General features: G+C 37.0%; 1 protein-coding gene across 1 annotated transcript in view; it reads left to right on the top strand.

The window, feature by feature from the left end:
- Positions 1-17,819, top strand: part of LOC139713865 (E3 ubiquitin-protein ligase COP1-like) — a gene marked incomplete at its 3' end in the record, with an annotated part of 31,748 nt that extends 13,929 nt beyond the window's left edge. Inside the window, exons 2-7 of the mRNA XM_071625571.1 lie at positions 7,668-7,727; positions 9,062-9,159; positions 12,427-12,491; positions 13,538-13,654; positions 15,119-15,187; positions 17,667-17,819. Coding sequence (XP_071481672.1) covers positions 7,668-7,727; positions 9,062-9,159; positions 12,427-12,491; positions 13,538-13,654; positions 15,119-15,187; positions 17,667-17,819 — 562 coding nt within the window. The remainder of the gene's footprint in view (positions 1-7,667; positions 7,728-9,061; positions 9,160-12,426; positions 12,492-13,537; positions 13,655-15,118; positions 15,188-17,666) is intronic.
- Between the last annotated feature and the right edge of the window lie 1,571 nt (positions 17,820-19,390).

Genomic DNA, 19,390 nt, shown 5'->3' with positions numbered 1-19,390 from the left:
AGTTCCTGCAGTGTTATGCTGTTTTCTTGAATGTCTCAGTGTCATATGAATAGATTGTTCTAGGTATCATTAATGTGTACAGTATTTGATACAGCAGGTCTTGAATTAAGTGATGGCCTGGTGGGCCAGGGCTACAAAAAATTGGTGTTGACCACCAATTTTTTTTTTTGATGGCCTATCCAGGCAAGTAAGATTCAAAATAGATTGTTACCTCTGCTTTTATTTTGGGCATCTACATCTCTTTCGGGCTACCAAAATTTCAGATTTAAAGATTTTAGTGGCCTGAAACAGGCCACCAGACAAAATAGCTCATGTTCAGCCCTGTACAGATGTCGGTATTTCAAGGGTGAATGAAACTATGGTATGCATGATACATGCGGAACAGTCAGCCTGGTATGTGTTTGCCATGAGAGTGGGCATGATGATGTGTACGCGTATAATGATCTGAAGTTTTACCCAGCTACGTTTGTAGACTTCCCACTACCTGTGGCCTTTCATGTCTCTGCTACACTGAGTTGTAGTGTAAGCTTTCAGAAGGGAAGTTGGACAGCAATAGAAACATGCAAGTGTGATACATGTAGCTGAAGTGATGTTGCCATCAAGAATCCTGTTGCATGAAATAATGCAGATATGAACTCCAGCACAGCACAATCCCATAGGCTTGATTTACATTATACTGACGTACATACTTCTGTCTTTAACTCTTTATGTGCCACGTTCGCACGCCCGACTCAGTCGACGGCCTGTCAACTTTTCATATTCTGCTCAAACACACAAACCCGCCCAAACTGATCGATAAATCGTCAAATGCCACAATACAATGAGAGCGTTTCTCGCGATTCCGTTCCTCTCATATTTAGCTTGCATTTCATGTGGTGATAGACCAGCAATCAATGTTCCCTACTGGATTTGCATGGAAATTTTAAGTTTCTGCCACTGTTTTGTGTGCAAAAGTCATGCTTTTACAGTAATGTAGCTACTGGTCATTTGAAATAAAAACAATCAAAGATTTGACATACAATTTACATCAAAGCAAAGCTTGGTATTTTCTTTACAACTTTGCTCACTACATCATACATGTGCAGTTCAACAGAAATCTAGAAAAGTTACATAGATTTGAAAAATAGAATGTTTTCTCAAAACATGATTACTTTGGTGTCTCAGAATAATGTGGCACACAGGGGGTTTCCACCATGTCACATTAGAAAGAGTTAAGGGGCTAGAGACAATTAATGTCAGTTGATTTGTCCATTTCCCCTCCTATCCCTCCAAATCTTATTAATGAGTGGAATGGTTTAGTTTTGGTTGAGATAAGGATTCAGATTTTAACTTTTTGTGAGATAATTAGAAACCGCTTATGAAATACTGAAGAGCATACAATTTTACACTTAAGTTCAGAAATTATGATGTCTGTTAAAACACTTGATCAAGCTATACAACAAGATGTGTGCACATGTACAGTATAAGCAAAAAGCACAATTCGAGTTGTAGCTGTATGGTAAAAATTCTTGAAAAACAAAGGTCACTAAACTTAGGCTATGATAATGCCATTTCTCAGCATAGCACAGGCTATGAATCCCAAATAAGGTAGTGTAAGATGGTGGATAGGTAGGAAGAGCTTTAAAAAAACTGAAAAATCACAAGCAGGTTTGATTTTCATCATGAAAATGCAGAGGTCAGGGTCAAAGGTCATTGAACTTCAGCTAAACATCTTTTCAAGTTATAACTTACAGAAAAGTCAAGTGGAAATAGTTCAGTATGAAAGATAAGAATGCATGAGGGAATATTTGTGTGAAGAATGGTAAGGTGAGCTTCTCAAGGTCAAAGGTCAAGAGACGTTCAGAACATGTAAATCATAGTAGTCACATCTAGGCAGAGGCATCCTAGTCGACTCTACTGTGCATTAGAACAGATTGTCAGATTTTCAAACTTAGCAATTTCACGGCGGGAGGTGATTCTGTGTATGAACGGAACAGACGGGGCATATTAAGGTCAAAGCACAAGTTTCAGTCATGAGTTCTCCTGGGCCCAGCTCTGTGGATAAATGGGTCAAGGCAGGGCCCCCCCCCCCCCCTTCCTAGATGACAGTGTTTTGTGGTGCTACCTTTCATCAGGTAGCATATGAAGGGAAGTATTTAGAAGTCACTATGTGAATACTTTAGCTTTCCTTATAATGAGGAATGTTGGGTCATAGAGCATTTTGTTGTTGTTGTTGTTGCTGTTGTTGAGATTCCAGGTTTTCCCACAGCCTAGCACAAGCAAAACCTCTTCCTCCCACTCCCCCCCCCCCCCCCCCCCTTCTTTTAAACCAGGAAGGTGGGAACAGACGCCACTGCCCTGCATACCTGTCTGTCCAGGGTCTAGGGCACAGTTTGACTCTAACCATGACCCCTTCAGCCCCTCTTCTTGGTGTGAAATGCTGCAACTTCTCTTTCACCACTCTTTCCTAGACCCTTAGATCCCTCCCTCCCTCTCTCCCATCTTTCTCTTTCATTCCGCAAACATCTCTTTTGTTTAGTGACGTCTTCGTACCTCTATCTTTGGCTCCAAATTGAATCCAGGAATGTGATCTTTGAACTAAAAGAGTGAAATCCAATGTTTCATAGTTCAATATTTTTCCCCACTGTGGAATGCATGCATACAGCAGTGTGAGTGACTGCAGACTTTGTCCTGCTGCAGTATGGTGTAAAATACTGGATCATTGTGTGCAGGTGTGTGGTGGTTGTTGTTTTTTAATTCATTTTCTGGTTGTGGAGGTGTCTTCTGGCAAAATAAAGCAGTTGTAGACATGCAGTTAGATGAGGCATTGCTCCATTTTCAAAGGATTTTTAACTTTCAGCTTCATGCACTCAGAGATGTAGTAGGTGCCTACATGTATGTACAGTGTATACTATACTGTAGCTCGAGATACATTTAATTACTGATATAGTGATTCAATGTTGTCACCGAAATGAATTTGTCTATATTTCATTTTCCTTCAAAAGCTAAATAAATGTTGTTATCAGACACATTGTGTATAAAATTGTGTATAACAGAAAAGTTGTGCCTTCTTAAAGTCAGTGATTATCTTTCCATGCAAAACTGGTATTAAAATATGATTTTTTTTTTTTTTTGGTTTTGTTTTGTCTTTTCCCCCAATAGAAAGCATGCAGATAATCATTGCTGGTTGAGCTGGCTCCCTGGGTGTTGGGTGGGGGTGTTAGTCACTTTGAGTGATAGTTTTAGTTATTTATGAATTTATTCTTTTTTCTCTCTCTATCTTTCTCTCTTTCTCTCTCTCTCTCTCTTTTGCAGTTCTGTTTTGTTAATTGTCCAAATATAATGAAGTTAAAATGAAGTGTTTAAAGGGAATATGGTTTACATGGAAACTTCAAATTTATACATTGTGCATTAACTGTACATGTGTATTTTTGAGTGAGTCAGGTTTTGATGTCGGTAGCCATTTAAGAGCTGACATACATATAATGCAATGTATTATTAATATATATTTGTTTGCTAGTTTTTTATGTAGAAAATGACCTCTGATATATGAATGGAATAAGAAAGATTGGTAGTTACACATATCTTAAATTGACACAAAGAAACAGTTGTTTGTTTGTTTGTTTGTGGGTTTTTTTATGTATGATGCCTCTTTAAGTCATAATTTACCATTTCGTTGGTTGAGAATGATAAGGGCGTTAAGTGACCACAAAACCCATAGTGTTCGAGAAGACTTAAAGCCCTTCTCATTCTCAACAGACGAATTTTGCAGATGAAACAAAAACCCAGCATTAGTGCTTCAAAATAGTTCTAAAATGTGAGTTACGGCTAGAAACAACCACTGTAAAAATTTGAATGCGTATAATCGATGTTAAGTGTTATTAAATACACAAAATGTGAACAATAGTTATAATAAAAATGTTTCCAGGCTAAACCGTCTACAGTTACGGTTTATTGAGAAAAACACTGATATCTTCTTATATTTTAGGCTTTATTGCAAAAATTTTATATGGTAGGATGTTTTGTGATACAACAGACCTAAACATAAGCATCAAATGTGATATCTTGAACATTTTCGAAATGACTGCTCCCAAAGGTAAACTGGACCTTTAATGAAATTTGTATCTTTTATATTGTAAACTGACTGTTTTGGGCGCACCAGGTGGGTTGGGGAGGATGGCCCGAGGGCCCAAGTCATTTATTGGCTCTTTCCAGACCCGGGCCGCCCAACCTGGTTCACCCTTACCGCTCCAGTGTATGTTCTGATTTCGAAAAATGTAATATATTTATGATTGAAAGCCGAATGAATAGTAATAATAATGATATAACTGTAAAGCGTGAATTCTTGTGTGGTTATGTTTTTATCAACAGCTTTTTATCACACTTTGTGTGACATTGATGGATATTCAAGACATGCTGTTCCGGACAGTGGAATATGAAGCAAAATATATACCTGCTTCTGAGATCCTTGATATTGAACATTATTCTGAATTATATTGAAACAATAATGCAAGAGTTCATGATGGTAAAATAGCATTTAAGTGCTTTCATGTCATAGGAAAAACGTGCATGTTTCATCTACAAGCATGCTTTAAAACATTGTTTTCTCTGTTTGTGTGTCTGTGTGAGGGTGGGTGTGTATGTTTGTGTGTGTGAGAGTGTGGACTAGGGTATGCCCCAATGATGAGAGGAAAACATCATTAGCATTGACGTCAGAGGATACCTATCTTGTATAGTGCACAAGGGATTCAAAAAAAATTCCTAATGGATATTTGCCACAGTACCAATGCATTATCAGAAATGCTTTGTAGCGAATTGAGTGTGGGGGGATGAATTGCCCAGTGTAAAAAAAAAACAAAAAACAAAGCAGTAGTCCTGTGAGTTATTGTGGTATGTATAGGGCAAGAAGAAGTGCCTTGAATCCTCACAATGTTTTTACTTTTTTTTCAGTATTATGCAGTCATTTGGATGGTTTGTATTATTATTTTCAATCAATTTTCATATAATTCAAATCCATACTCAATTTGGCATATTTATGTACAAATGTTGCAAGTCATGCATTGTGCTGATATCAAGAGTTTTTGGATTATTTTGTTTCATGGGCATGCCCTTAGGATCTCATGATGACCGCTGATGTACTGTGAACATTGATAACCTGATCCTGTTGAACACGAATCCAATACCCCCGGTACTTGGAATCCACTTAACTCGGCGTTGACTCTTGAAACATTGATTATAGCAAAACACAGCCAAGTTTTCTAATTGTCAGGAAGCAAGTTAGATATTAAAAATTTGAACGTGTTTGTAATTCAGTCCTGCATTGAAGTTTTACCCAATTAGTTGTTGTGTACATACATTAGTTGTATTTACAGTGAACATACTGCGATATTTTGTATATGTTGGTATTTTGTGTTTCTGGAATTTATATATTCACCTTCTTTATCTTTGTGTATTCAGAATCTTTTTTTTTAAGGGGGGGGGGGATTCCTATTTGAATGAAAATGATTTTCCTATGTATTTATTTACTTTATTGTCTACAGGAGATCATTGAGAATTGCCTGTGCCAATCCTACAAAGTTAATGATGTTTCCGTTCAGGGGCTGCATGAATGGGAATTAAGATATTGAGAAGATAGGGGAGAGGGAAATCAAGACACACAAAAGATTGAAATGAAGAAAGAACGACTTTTCAGTCAAAAAGCTACCTGTAGACACTGCATGTGTTTGCCACAGTGAAATAGTGCCTCATTATATTCATTACGCCAACTTCCACTCTGCTATTCCCACAGTGGGCATGATCGGTGTTCCCCGTTCTACGCAAGGAATAGGGAGGAACAAGACATTAAGGGTCGGCTGGGGCCGCCTCACATCCTATTAATCTGTGTATTGGGGAGCCAATTTCAGAATTGGAAAACCCGGTTGCCGTAGATTATAGATGTTATTTCAAGGGTGGATATACCCGGAATAATGCATGTCATTTGATATGCAAAGGGAAGGCATAATTAGAGACTCTTCTCTTTCTTCCCTCTTTTTTCCCCCCAATACTTTATATTAGTATGACAGGCTGTTCCCTATGATTTTGACTACAGTGTACAGACGCATGTATTGCAAGGAAATGACACATTCTGTCAAATTATGTCAAGTAGTAGCTCCAAGTCTCCACCCATTTTAGGGGGAAAAATCAGGGGATGTGCTACAAAATGCTTGATAGTTTACCGACGAAAGAATTATGATAAGCAAGCGCCTAAAAGAACCATTCTTTGAGCAATAAAAGATATGTTTGATTCCAGAGGAATGAAAAAGTAGAGATCATAATAATTGTTTCTCCACTGCATTGTATGAAAAGATGTCTTACGTCACATTCACAGTAAGAAATGTGTCATGGGGTGACAGATCATGCAATGACTTTTGAATGATTCCTTTAATGCATGGATTTATTCAATCTATTGCTAAGTGTTGATTATTTTATCCTTGGAAAATATCCCTAAGCTAGTATAATCTTATCTATACTGTCTTTATGATATTGCGCTCTAAAGTTTGAATGGACAAGCCAAATTGTTTCCTGGAGGTTTGACATGTGGACTGAAATTTTCTTGAGGTGAAATACAAACTGCACTGCATGTCAGTGAAATGTATGACAGGAATGCACTGTACTTGCATGTTTCATCCATCAACGTAAATCAGATATCATAATGGTAGGCCTACATTGTGTAAAGAAGTACTTTGCTTCTATAAGTATTGGAAAGCATCATTTACACTAAATTATGCTAATTTATGCATAATGATGCATGAAATCAGACAATTTGGTATAAATCACTAAAAAAAGCTCAAAACAGGCACATTTTTGGTGTAAATATTCTTTTTAGTGTCCTTAGCAAATGTAAGAGAAAAAAATTGCACAATCAGAAAAAATTTCCTAAGTATTTTATTGTTTTTTTAATTTCTATGTATTTCATTGTTTTTTCGACTTTATGTTTTTCATTGTTTTTTCGATGAAATTTGTCTGTGACATTGTTCCGAACAAGAAAATGCATTATTAATTGATTTTAATCAATAAACCCCCCGAATAATCATGCTTTTATGAAATTTGCCTGTAAACACAGTTTGCATTGAAATTGTACACAAATTCACGTTTTTGAGCAATTTTTGGTCTGACATGCACGCGCATATTTGTGCGCAACTTCGGAACCGCGCACCCAGGCATCGCAAATTTGGTGTCAAAAGATGCGGGAGACTCGAAAGAAAAAATTTATGAAACGTCGCGGCGATAGCTTCTCGCGATAGCGATACATCGTGCGAAACGTTGAGGGGGGCCTCGGAGGCCCCCCCCCCCCGGCCTAGTTAGGGTTAATATGGTTTTATAATTCATACTCTCCTAGTGATCTGGTGGATTGAGTGGATCCCTGATTGGACTTTTAGGGTGGTTCTGGCAAATATGAAATGACAGTCATCATGAGCTGAATTTCTGTTCTGTGCAAACCATTTATGTGGGTAAATAATTCAGTGTACACTTTACCTGGTGTACATTACACTGTATATGTTCTGAGTTCTTTAGTCATGGCATTGTACTTGTAGTAGAGCTCTCTAGTGTTCTGTGTAATGCATCATCAAAGCCTTATTTAGCCCTACAGTACTCCTTTTTCTAACACATAACAAATCACCACTTTCTCCCGATTTGTTCTGTTGCAGCCCCATTTGTTTTGAGGTGATAGAGGAGGCACATATGACACGGTGTGGACACAGCTTCTGGTAAGATATCAGTCATTGTCAGTTTGGTTTAATACCAGTAATTGATTCTCATTTTTTTTTTTCTTAGTGGAGTGAATGTCGTCAGTCAGTATTTTTATCTTCAGTAGTGCCAAGGGTAAATTCTGCAACATCTTGAAACGATGAAGTGGTATTGCTTTTTCTTTTGTAAGCAAGTTGAAGTGAAACGTTGGTTCTCTGATCTCAAATCTAGAATATACCTGCTCGCTATATCAGGTCAGAGACTTGTGTCTTGTTCTCTGTCTATTTTGCATTCCCTGTCTACTCGATAACATCTTATCAATTTGCAGTCCTTGCTTGGCACAGAACCCACGCAGGTGGGTAACCCACGCACGTCCTCAGATATCACACTTGTATAATGAAGTTGCTCAAATCGCACAATGCTCCGCCTGAGTAGAGAAAAGGTAGGCATTAGTTTGTGTGAAATTGGAGGTTAGGCTGAAGGCTTCACGCGATAACAGTGGCCTAGGAAGCAGACACAATCCTAGCTACACTTATTAGGCTACCAGACTTACACAAATGGCCAAGGATGGCCTTGGAAGAGGAGATGAAGTGCCACAAACCATTTAATGGCCTTTGTACATGTTCATAGAATATCTAGTCCAATACCTTTGCCTCTGGAAGAATCTGCATGGTAGAATCTGATTTCTTGTCTTTGTGTTTTTGTTGTTTTTGAGGTGTAAAATATGCAATGGCAAAAGACCAGCCTGGCAATAGAAAACAGAGAAAACTATTATAGTGGAATAAAAATGCATTGTATTTTGTAGTCTGAAAACCAAGCAGAAGGAAGTTGTAGGCCCCTATCACTTATTTATTTTTTGTATGTTCACAGGCAGTTGTTGATGTACATGTAGAATGCATGAGGATGGGAAAAGGGAATTGGTATTAAATGAATCAAGTGTACATTTTAGAAGAGATGTATACAGTGTACTATGTAGTATTGCAATCAATAATCTAATAGAAAGGTATCTAAAGAAATGAAATTGAATCATCCATGATACAAAGTTCAGTACATTGGCCATGCACAGAAACACATGAATGACAATCCTCAATATACCTTCATTCATTCATCATTGTATTCAAACTTTTACATTAATCACATCATGGCTGAATCTTATGATGGACTATCATAGTGTTGCATTATTTCTTCATGCCATTTATGCAAACTGTCCACAAACTTCCATTTTATTGATTCTTGCTTTATGGTTAAGTCAGTGTCTTACCTACTCAAGAAGTTATCTTTGTTTTGTCATGATTGTTATTACCTTTGATGTTTTGCTTCAAGACTGTTTATTCATGCCCCTCTTATTTTTCAGCCGGAGATGTATACTACGCAGCTTGGAGATGAGTAATAGATGTCCGAAGTGCAATTTTGTAATTGAGAAGACAGACCAAATATTCCCGAATGTCACCTGTAAGTAGCCCGTGGAGTTCTTGTCCACTTTGTGTATAGATCATTTGAATTGTAGTTTGGTGATTTAACCATGAATTGTGTGCTTGAATTCATGCTGTGAAATACAGTGCAAAGAATGTTTTTACTCTCAAGATTCAATTTCTGCATGTGTGTGCATTATTAGCATTCAACAGGTCGCAATATTGTGGCACATTTATACAGGTACCATGTAATGGGTATATGTTGTGCAATTAAACATATTTTAAGTACTGTAATGATTACTGTAAAATCAGACCTAGAATTGTAAAAGCTTCATTAATATTGAACATAAAACAGTTCAAGAACTCTTCAAGTTTCCAGTGTATTTACCAAATAGTATGGTTGTATGGTATGGATACAATTGTATAATATCCATAAAATATTGTAGCTGAGGTGCATCAACACACAACTTTTCTTTGTTCTATACGTACTGTGGATCTCAAACAAACTAGACTTGACATCACCTCATGTAGTTTGCATATCATGTAGGGTTCGCAACCATATCACTATTTGGTTGAAAGCTGTAATATTGTAACATTCCACAACTATCTTATTTTAGGTCCAATTTGATGTAACCTCTACCAATATCTGCCAACTGTACTATTCAAGTCTACTTATAAAAATGCTATATGATTGCACTGAATTACACTAGAATGAGGGATTTTTCCACTCCTACATAAGTGTTAAACTAGTAGTAAGTCATTTAATAGGATTTGAGCTGTGAATACCCCAAAGTAATCTTGGTATGTGATACGATTATGTTAATTCTCTAGAATCCCTCATTTCTTGTGTACACAGAAAGCCAAGATAAAATTTATGTGTGATATTTGTAAATAAAATGTGATATTTGATGATATGCTTCATATATTACATGTATATTCTAAGCAAAATCATAAAACATTATAACTTATAAAAAAGGGATAAAACTATAAATCTGGTGATATGTTATTCATTAATTTTTTTTAAAAAGGTGACAAAAAGAGAAGCGTACTGAAATATGTATTAAATTATTGTTACAACCACGCTGCCAAGACTACAAAGTTTTCATAAAAATATTAGAATGCAGTAATGGTCTGTATTGTGTGTTGACTTTGGAATGGTTTAACGTTGTGTGTGTCTAAATTTGTTAGTATTTTTGTCACTCTTTTCAGCTCAATTCATGGCATTACCAATACATAAAAATGTTCTCCTTTCGGGAGCATTCTCTTGTCAAGATTCCTCTAATCTTTAATTGTACAATTTAAGAAGAGTCCATGGCAAGCTCTACCACTCACAAGGAGAGAATAGGGTGACAAGAACCTTCAGACTCAGTAGTCACCTATTGTTTCCAGGTAGCGGATCCTACACAGTTACCACAGCAAACTCATTGAAGTAACACAGAATCCAAGGAAACCTTCTATTCCTCTCTCTCTACCCCCCTCTCTCTTTCTTTGTCGCTGTCTTCTCTTTTGTCCATTCGCGCCCCTGGGAAAAAGAAAAGAGGCTTATGTGTGGATTACTGTCATTCCCTCAGTAGATTCACTGTTTAGTGCTTATTTTGCATCAATCAAGTCTTCTCTATCTGCTACATGTAGTATCATACCCTTTTCTCAATCTGCTTCTACATGGTGTCCATTTCTGCTCTGCTGTGGTCAAACAACGTGTATGAAAACTATTATCTCAAGATACAATGTACCTTTAGTCATGATGTCATGATTATTTCATGTAGACACCAGAACTTGATATTGACAAGAAGAAAAAAAAGGGAGGGGGGGAGTCTTTCAGTGAATCAATCAGGTACCATTTAGCCAGACCTTTTGTTCTTTGGTTGTGTTGTATGTTGTTGTTGTCGTCGTCGTCGTCGTCGTCATCATTGTCATCATTGATATCTCTCTTTGTCTGTTTATTATTTTTTTAAATTCAATATTACACCTTTTATGTAACTTGCAAACATCCACATCCCCATTTTCTCAGTGCTCACATAGGTCCGAATTCACGAAGGGGGTACGGTACAAATGAAACCATGGTTTAAACCGTGGACAAAAACCATGGAGCGCCAAGTATCGCACGGAATATTTCGTTACGAAATCAGTCATTCCGTCAATGAAATGATTATTTTGTAATGAAAAGACAACATTATGTAACTAAATGAACATTTCGTCCACGAAATGATAATTTCGTTAATAGACGGTCATTTTATCGACGAAATGACCAATTTCGTAACGAAATATTCCGTGCGACACTTGGCGCTCCATGGTTTTTGTTCATGGTTTAGACCATAGTTTCATTTGTACCACCTTCGTGAATTCGGGCCATTGTGTACATGTACACTGTGTATAAACATCTTGTAGGGGCTGAGGAGCCACACCAATACAGTTTGGCTTTGTTTGTAGCTCATACAATGTAGTTGCAGGCCCGATGTGGGTAAGAGGTGGACCAGGTATTGCTCTCATGTGGTATGCATGAGAGGCATCACATGCTCATTGAAAAACATGAATAGGAGGCCCAGAATGCTGAGCATGTGACCTGACATTTTGATATCTCCAGCCAAGGCCTTATTGTTGTTGTTGTTGTTGCATCATACCTTGCATTCACCCCTGGCATGCAGTGGGACCTACAGTGTAGTGAGATGCTAATGTATTTTTTATTTTGTCACTGCTCTTGAAATTAAGATTTAAATCAATTGAAGTACATGTAAATAATAGCTTTATTTAATATCATGTACAATTGTACTGTATTGTTGTATGGCTTTGCAAAGTAACCCCAAATTGTACATCATTTAATACACAGCAAAAAAGTATCTGAAATATGTACTGACGATACTTGCTCTAAACTATTATTTGGTAATGGATTAAGTGTTGAAACATGTGCATATATTTAATAACGAAGTTATCAGAACACAAGGAAGCTGTGAAAATTAAATGTGCAACGTATTCAATATAATTACATTTTAAAAAATGCATCATAGTCAGTGACAAACTATAGTGTACATATCTCTAAATGAGCTTGTTATACTTTTACATTGTATAAAGGTACAGGTCAAGCATGTTGTACAATGTGTTCCATTTATACTTTTGACAGCCAGTGTACAGCAAAGCTCACATTAAAAATGTACTGATAGATGTAAAGTTCATTGATTAGGGCATTCATACTTTAGGAGGAGCTCTCATTCTTATCTTTAACGTCATAATCATGTTTCCCCCATAAACAAGAAAACGATTTCCTTTTTATTCAATGCCATTCATTATACACTTTGTTGTATTTTTGCAGTGAACGAGCTCATACTCAAATACAGACAGAGGATAGATGAAAAGCGGTTAAAGATTGGTCTGCAGGTATGTCCACTTTCTTGTCCACTTTTCCTCTGTCTCATGTTCATCAGGTTCGATTGCATTTCAGTTGGCAGACAGTAGCACAGACCTGCAGAAGATGTTTTACATAACCAGGTGCAAAATCAGCAGAATGACTGGAAGGGCACTCTCTTCAAATATGTGTGGTCTCGTTTCTATGGAAACAGTTGCGCACAGTCATAATGCAAAACATGACAAACAAAACAGGACAGCTTTTAAATGGAAAAAAAAAAATATTGGCAGTTAAATGTTGCACCAAGTTCTTGACATATACAATTGTATATCAACTAGACAGAGATCACAAAATCAAAAATTGATAAATTTTAGAATTTTGATCTTGGATTGTATTTATCACTGTGAGTAGAAATTGCATTTTAAATGCAATTTCTACTCACAATAATATGTACAAAAATCGATGTCATAGTTGAATGCAGAAACTGAAACTTGGTCCCAAGTCCAATTTGACCCATTGTCCAAAAAGAATGATTACTCAGCCATCCATGACCGTGTAAAAATAAATAAGATACCACTGGAAAGAGGAGATATGTGGCTTTAAGATGATGCTACTCGCTTTGGTGTAAAGTTGACACAATCTTCACAAATTCGAAATTAAATCTTGTTGCGTTTTTTTTTTTATACGCACTGTATATACTCACAAAATTGAAGAAAATTCTCAAGAATGATAAAGTCTTACAGTTCCCACAAAACTAATGTCTACAGGTACTTTCTTCAGACCTACTGAGCCTGAAACTCTGTTCGTAAAATGTTTATTACAGGGAAAAGCCACATTCTCAGTTGAAAGACACTCAGCTAAGAAATGCATGTCTAATTATTGCTTTAATTCTACGAAATGTTGCTATTCTTGCCACTCTCTGTATTCTTTGTTAAAGGTATTTCACAAAAAAAAAATTGCATTTGGAGATTATCTCTGACTACCATACATATTTATACCGGTAGTTATTTGTACGGAATGTGAAAGAAAAAATGATAATGATTATCCCCATATGTCTCTGGATTTACTGATCTTCCAGACAGCAGGCCCCACCCCAGATGTGCAAGAATTCATTCAGGATCAGGAGAAATGGGACCTGGCAGAAGTGAACCTCATGTTAGAAGTACTCATCAGCAAAAAGCGAAAGCTGGAAATGGTCGGTTCTCCCCCCCCCCCCACCCCCTTATCATCCTTTCTCTTATCTTAAAGGGACTGTATATAGTACTGGTTGAGGTAGGGATTCATGTTTTAAACATTCCTAAGTGAGATAATGAGAAACCTCTTATGAAATATGAAAGAGCATGTAATTTTAAGAAGGATTCAATGTTTATTTGATGAAAATTGGTTTTCAAATGGCTGAGATATTAAAAAAAGTGATGATAATAAAAGGCGACAGGCCACGCCTTTTATTAGGATCTCTTTGTTTCGCCTTGTTTTTGGATATCTCTGCCATTTCAAAACCGATTTTCATCAAATAAACTTTTTGATACCCCTAAGAATTGCATGCTCTTTGACATCTCATAAAGTGGTTTCTGAATATCTCGCAAAACGTTAAAAGCTAAATCCTCACCTCGACCAGAACTGTACACATCCTTTAAATCTAACCCGATTATCATGACTATTTGCAATTGATTGTTCCTTTGTTTCTTCCTTTCTTTCTCTATTCAACCTATACAATGGGTAGTTATCTGTTGAGTTGCCATGTACAGTGTATATCATTGTTCCATGCAGTGATATGACTATTTCACATACAAAAGATGTAGGGTTCTAATTTACATGTACCTCTGAGAGAGTCTGCTCTCTGCAAGATTTACTAGGAAAACATCTTTAACATTTACTGTGAAAGTGGAAATTTTTGCGGTGTTGAAATTTTCGCACATTTCGCGCAACCAGAAACTAGCGCGAAAATAAAAACACACGAATATTTTTGATTGCCATATGTTCCTGTGCATGATGTCTCAATTCCGCGGAATTAAAAACTCGGGAAACTCTTCTTACCCGGCCGAGCGCGAAAAATTAGTACGCAAAAATATCCACTTTTATACAGTATTTGGATGCAGCTTGGTTTTGTAATGTTGCATTTTTGTTTGTTTTGGTGCTATAGAAGAACTTTTTTTCAGGATAGCTGCAGTAGATTTGACAACATCCTAGAAACTTTGTTTATATGAGGTGTTTTTTTTTTAAAGAGAACAAAAAAAATATGTGAAGTGAGGATTGAAAAGTCTTCATGTATATAGTTTATCTTTTATACCTCAGGACCTAGATTATTAATGGCCGTACCGTAATATGAATGGACAGGGCCTCAGGGTCATTAATTTCACATGAAAGAAGCAATCAGATACTACATTACAGCTAAATTATGACTAGATTTTACAGAATAAGATTACGTTACGAAGCAAGAAAAGTGTGAAGACAATATGTGTGTCATTCTTCGCACATCAATGATTTCAAGCTTTGCAAAACTGTGAATACATGTTTGCATCCATCCGGTGATATGTTTGAGCACTGTTTGCTTAGAATGTCATACTGATTAACTGAGATTGGACAAGATGTAGCAACAAAAAATGAAGAATGCACACCAGTATGAAAGAGTCTTTATTCATTCCCTGCATCTTTTCAGGACAATCAGGTAGCGCAGATCCAAATTCTAAAGGACTTCCTTGATGAAGCAAAACGGAAAAAGCAAGAGGTAAGGATATAAACGCTCCAAAGCCTAAATATGTGTGAGTTTGATATGTACATGTACAGCTGTATATTCAAAAGAACCGACAGAATGAAATAATCAGAGATTATAGGAGAGCCAAACTTGTAAAGATTTGAAGGATGTATTTTATCCTCTTCCTGCAGAAGTGTTGATGACTAAAATCTTTTGAAGTCATGTGAAATTTCATATGGTGTGGCTTTCTTGCTGAAAGTCCTATTTCTACCACTCTGATTGTCTGAATATACTCTCTGTTTGATGCTACAAAAGACATCTTGGAGCTGGAATGGGATTGCACTTTATGCATCTCTGTGTCCAGTGTCTGGGAATGGGTTGTTGACCATCACCGTTGACCTTGCTGGTGGGCACCCAGCGATGTGAGCAGGTCATCCATTGTTGTCTTGGTCACCTCAATATGGGAGGCTGGCTCAATATATCTTCCCTTTAATATTTAAGAAAAAACGGAACCTGAAGAATTTATTGTGTGAACCTTGTGAAATATTATGATTGTAAATTGAATTTTGTGATTTATATTTCCAGAGAAGACATCTTTATTATTAAGTTACAGTCAGATTGCCAAAGGCACATTGTAAATGAGTCTTGACCATTTGGAATGCTTACAAGCTGTCCACCATTAGCCATTCAACGAGGTTCATGGTCAGAAGTAAAGGGTTCGGAGGTAGTTCACCAGGCCAAGAAAGAGGGCATTTATGCTTGTCCTTTATTCTATCTGCAATATTTACTTGTCTTCTTATCTGCTTAATATCAAGGTTTCCTCATTGATACTTACAAAGCACATAGAATGCCCATGTGCCTTACCTGAAGAAATTATCAAAGAAATCTATCCATAGTGTATTTGCGTATAACACTGCCCTCTCTTTGTTCTCACCAAAGGCAATGTATATCAACCTGTCATCGTTTTGTCACCCAAGTAATGCACTAGTGTAATTCATGTCATTTTTAAAGTCACATTTGATGATGTTGTGATTCCATATAATTAGATTCAGCATTTTTTTTTCCACAACTAATACCATTTCAAGACCAAGACAGATCAGCTTGTGAAGGAATGAGACATGTAAATATGATTTATTGTATCATGAGGGACTTTCCTCTCGGGAAGCATCTTTTGGCTTCCGCCTAACACACTGTAATTGATTCACTTTTGTCAGGATTCAAGTCTTGTTGATTGATGAAGAAAAAATCAGACAGTTTGACGTTGTTGATAAGGAAGGTCCTATTCAATCCAAGGTGATGGAGGCTTTGTGATCTTGTAACAAAATTGCAAGATTTCCACCTGTAGGAAAATGAAGGGGTGAGGTACAAGCAGGTGGCGTGGAAGAAACACGAGGGCAATAACCACACTGTACAAAGTTCAGGGATTTCAGCCAATGAGATGTTAATTGCAAACTTGGATACAGGAATTATTTATGTAGTGCTGTTGTTACCATCCTTTTCAAGATTTTTCCACTTAAGTCAGATTCCTTGACCACTACCCTATCAACTGCCTCCTGCTTAAAGATGATATAGGAACAGATCATATTCATTGAAATAATGTCCAGATCATATTCATATCATGGTATGGACAAAATTTCTCTCTATATTATATGTTAGGGCTACTGTTACATAACTGTATGTTGATATTTTTGTGTGATTAATTTTTACACCAAGTGGCTCCAAAACATATTAGCGGATTCTTGAATTCGCTCTACACAATTGTGCTCCCATTCAAAATGTACAGCGAAAATTGTGTAGATATTTGAACGGGATTTAGAATTCATGCTTGCCAAAAGTAGTGCGAAAGTAATGTACCATGACAATTTCTATGTCTACAGTAGACATGTCGCCATGCATGAATGGTACTTGCATACTGCATGTGTGTGCATAATATGTTTCATATTCTGTTTTGTTTGTGTTTATTTAAATCTACATTGATGTTTAGCCAAATTGTGGACCACCACAGCCAAAGAGTAGCATTTGTGCATTTCTGTGCTGCCAGTGCAACAGTCAAGTCTGGTCATAACTGTCAAAGCTACACATTGGAAATTGATGAAAAATTCCCTTTTGATAAAGCCACTGGCAGCCAGTTTAGAGCAGTGCTATTAACACTCCATAGCAGAAATCTGCCACAGGTATTACAATACCAAGCTGCAGCCGGTCAGAGCAGTGGGAAACCAAACACGTCACACAGGGGCATCATCTGTAGCTACCTCTGTACTTTGACAACCATGTCCACAAGACCAGCAGTCTCTCTTTGATGTTGAGAGAGAGAGAGAGAGAGAGAGAGAAAAGAAAAGACCACGACAACAACAACTGAAGATCATCATTATTAAATATACATGTCCAGCCTGCTGCAGTGTGAAGTCATAGACCCAACCATGATGCACCACGTATGACGTACTCTGTGTTTACTGCATGATGCATTACTTGCAACTTTCATGAGTGTGTTCCTCTCTTCTATACCCGCCAGCAACTCAGCGAGCTGACGTCACAAATGAAGCTCCTCGAAGACGACCTGAAGAGGATAGAAGAGAGGATGATAAAACAGAGGCATGCGTATAATGCCATGATGTCGGTAAGTCCACCAGTGCAAACGTTCTATTTGCTCGGAGGGTTGCTACAAGTTTGTGGAGTTAATTTACAAATTCCACTCGTGTATTGCAACGAATCTGCACTTGCCAAATGTAACGTACTTATTTTGTCATTGACTTAATCCTGATTTTAGTTTACATATGCTGCTAGTCTCAAAAGTTCTGGGGTAGGCAGCAGATGATAAAAGTGTACATTTTGACACAAAATTCTGGGCATGTATTTCTCGTTTCAAGTCACATAAACTTATTCAGAAACACCAGTATAAAGCGCCATATGAATGCAATTATTATTATTATTATTGTTATTAATATTATTATTATTATTATTATTATCATTATTATTATTAATGAAGTGTGTGACACATGCATGCACACTGCATTCATATTTGTATTGTGAAGATAAATAAAGGTACAGTGTATGCTTTATGACCAATGAAAGCTATTTTTCTCAGAAACTCTGTGTAGAGAAAAACCCATCAACTTAATGCAGAAGCGGAAGAACAACTTCTCTGATTTTTTACCATCATGAAATTCACAGGATTTACACTGTAAAGTAATACATTTATACAGGCTTTCAAAAAAATGCAATTGGCCTAATTAGGATAAAATTGAAAAAAAAAGGAGACATTTCCTTGTTTGCATGATCAATAATTTACTGTGTTGCAAAAAGCTCTACAGTGCTTATCCTTCCTATTTCAATATGCTGGATGGGGCTTGATAATCTGTGAATGTTTCTTCCTTGTGACACAGGAATACGGGATTGTTTTTATTGTTTAGGACAAAATAACATACTGTAAAAGTGGTTCCTTTCGCGGTGGTTTTGTTTTCGCGCTTTGAGGTTGAACTGCGAATTTAACATCACGTGAAAATGTTTTGAAAAGGCACGCGAAATTAACCACGCAAGGAAATGTTTCGAACTCACTGCTTGTTACAACGCTTTTGCGCACATGCACACACGAAGATTCTGCGCCTTGAGTGTAGTGATGGTCAACACACACACAGCGATACCGTGCAATGTAGCCTGTATAAACATGTTATAAAGTACTCGAGAGACGGGATTTCAGGTAAGCCTGCATATAATTTTAATTTCTATTTGATAAATAAAAGAATAATTGGATTAAAGTTTGGGTTTTCATGTGCAAAATAAAACAGTTTTCCCGACTGTGAATTCACAGATTTTGCCGACCGCGAATTTAAACACACGCGAAAAAGTCGGCACCGATGGAAATCGCGAAAGTATCTGTACGCAAAAGAAACCACTTTTACAGTACAGGCTATAAGGATGTGTAAGTGCAGGGCACCTACTTGGTGTACAGAGTGTCAAGTACTACTACTTGCAGCACATTTACAGCCCAATTTCTCATTTGCAGTCCCATCTCTCTCTGAAGTGAAAAGTCACATGGTGTAGTTGGTTTTCACATTTTCTGCAACTTGTTATGTTAGTAGTAGAATCTGCGCAAAGTGTGGTGAGGTATAGAACAGGCTCACTACCAGTATCTATACCTGGACCAGCAATTTTTTTTTTTTCAATATGACACTACACATTGTCCAGGACAATGATATTCCTGCAATCTGATATTGTGATTAGTTTATTCTGAGTGTG

The sequence above is a fragment of the Diadema antillarum genome, unplaced genomic scaffold (assembly GCF_040938485.1).
Source record: "Diadema antillarum isolate AM-2024a unplaced genomic scaffold, OU_Dant_1.0 scf00000044, whole genome shotgun sequence".
Taxonomy (NCBI): domain Eukaryota; kingdom Metazoa; phylum Echinodermata; class Echinoidea; order Diadematoida; family Diadematidae; genus Diadema; species Diadema antillarum.
The sequence above is the reverse complement of the archived record's forward strand: the minus strand, read 5'-3'. Positions and strand labels throughout refer to the sequence as shown.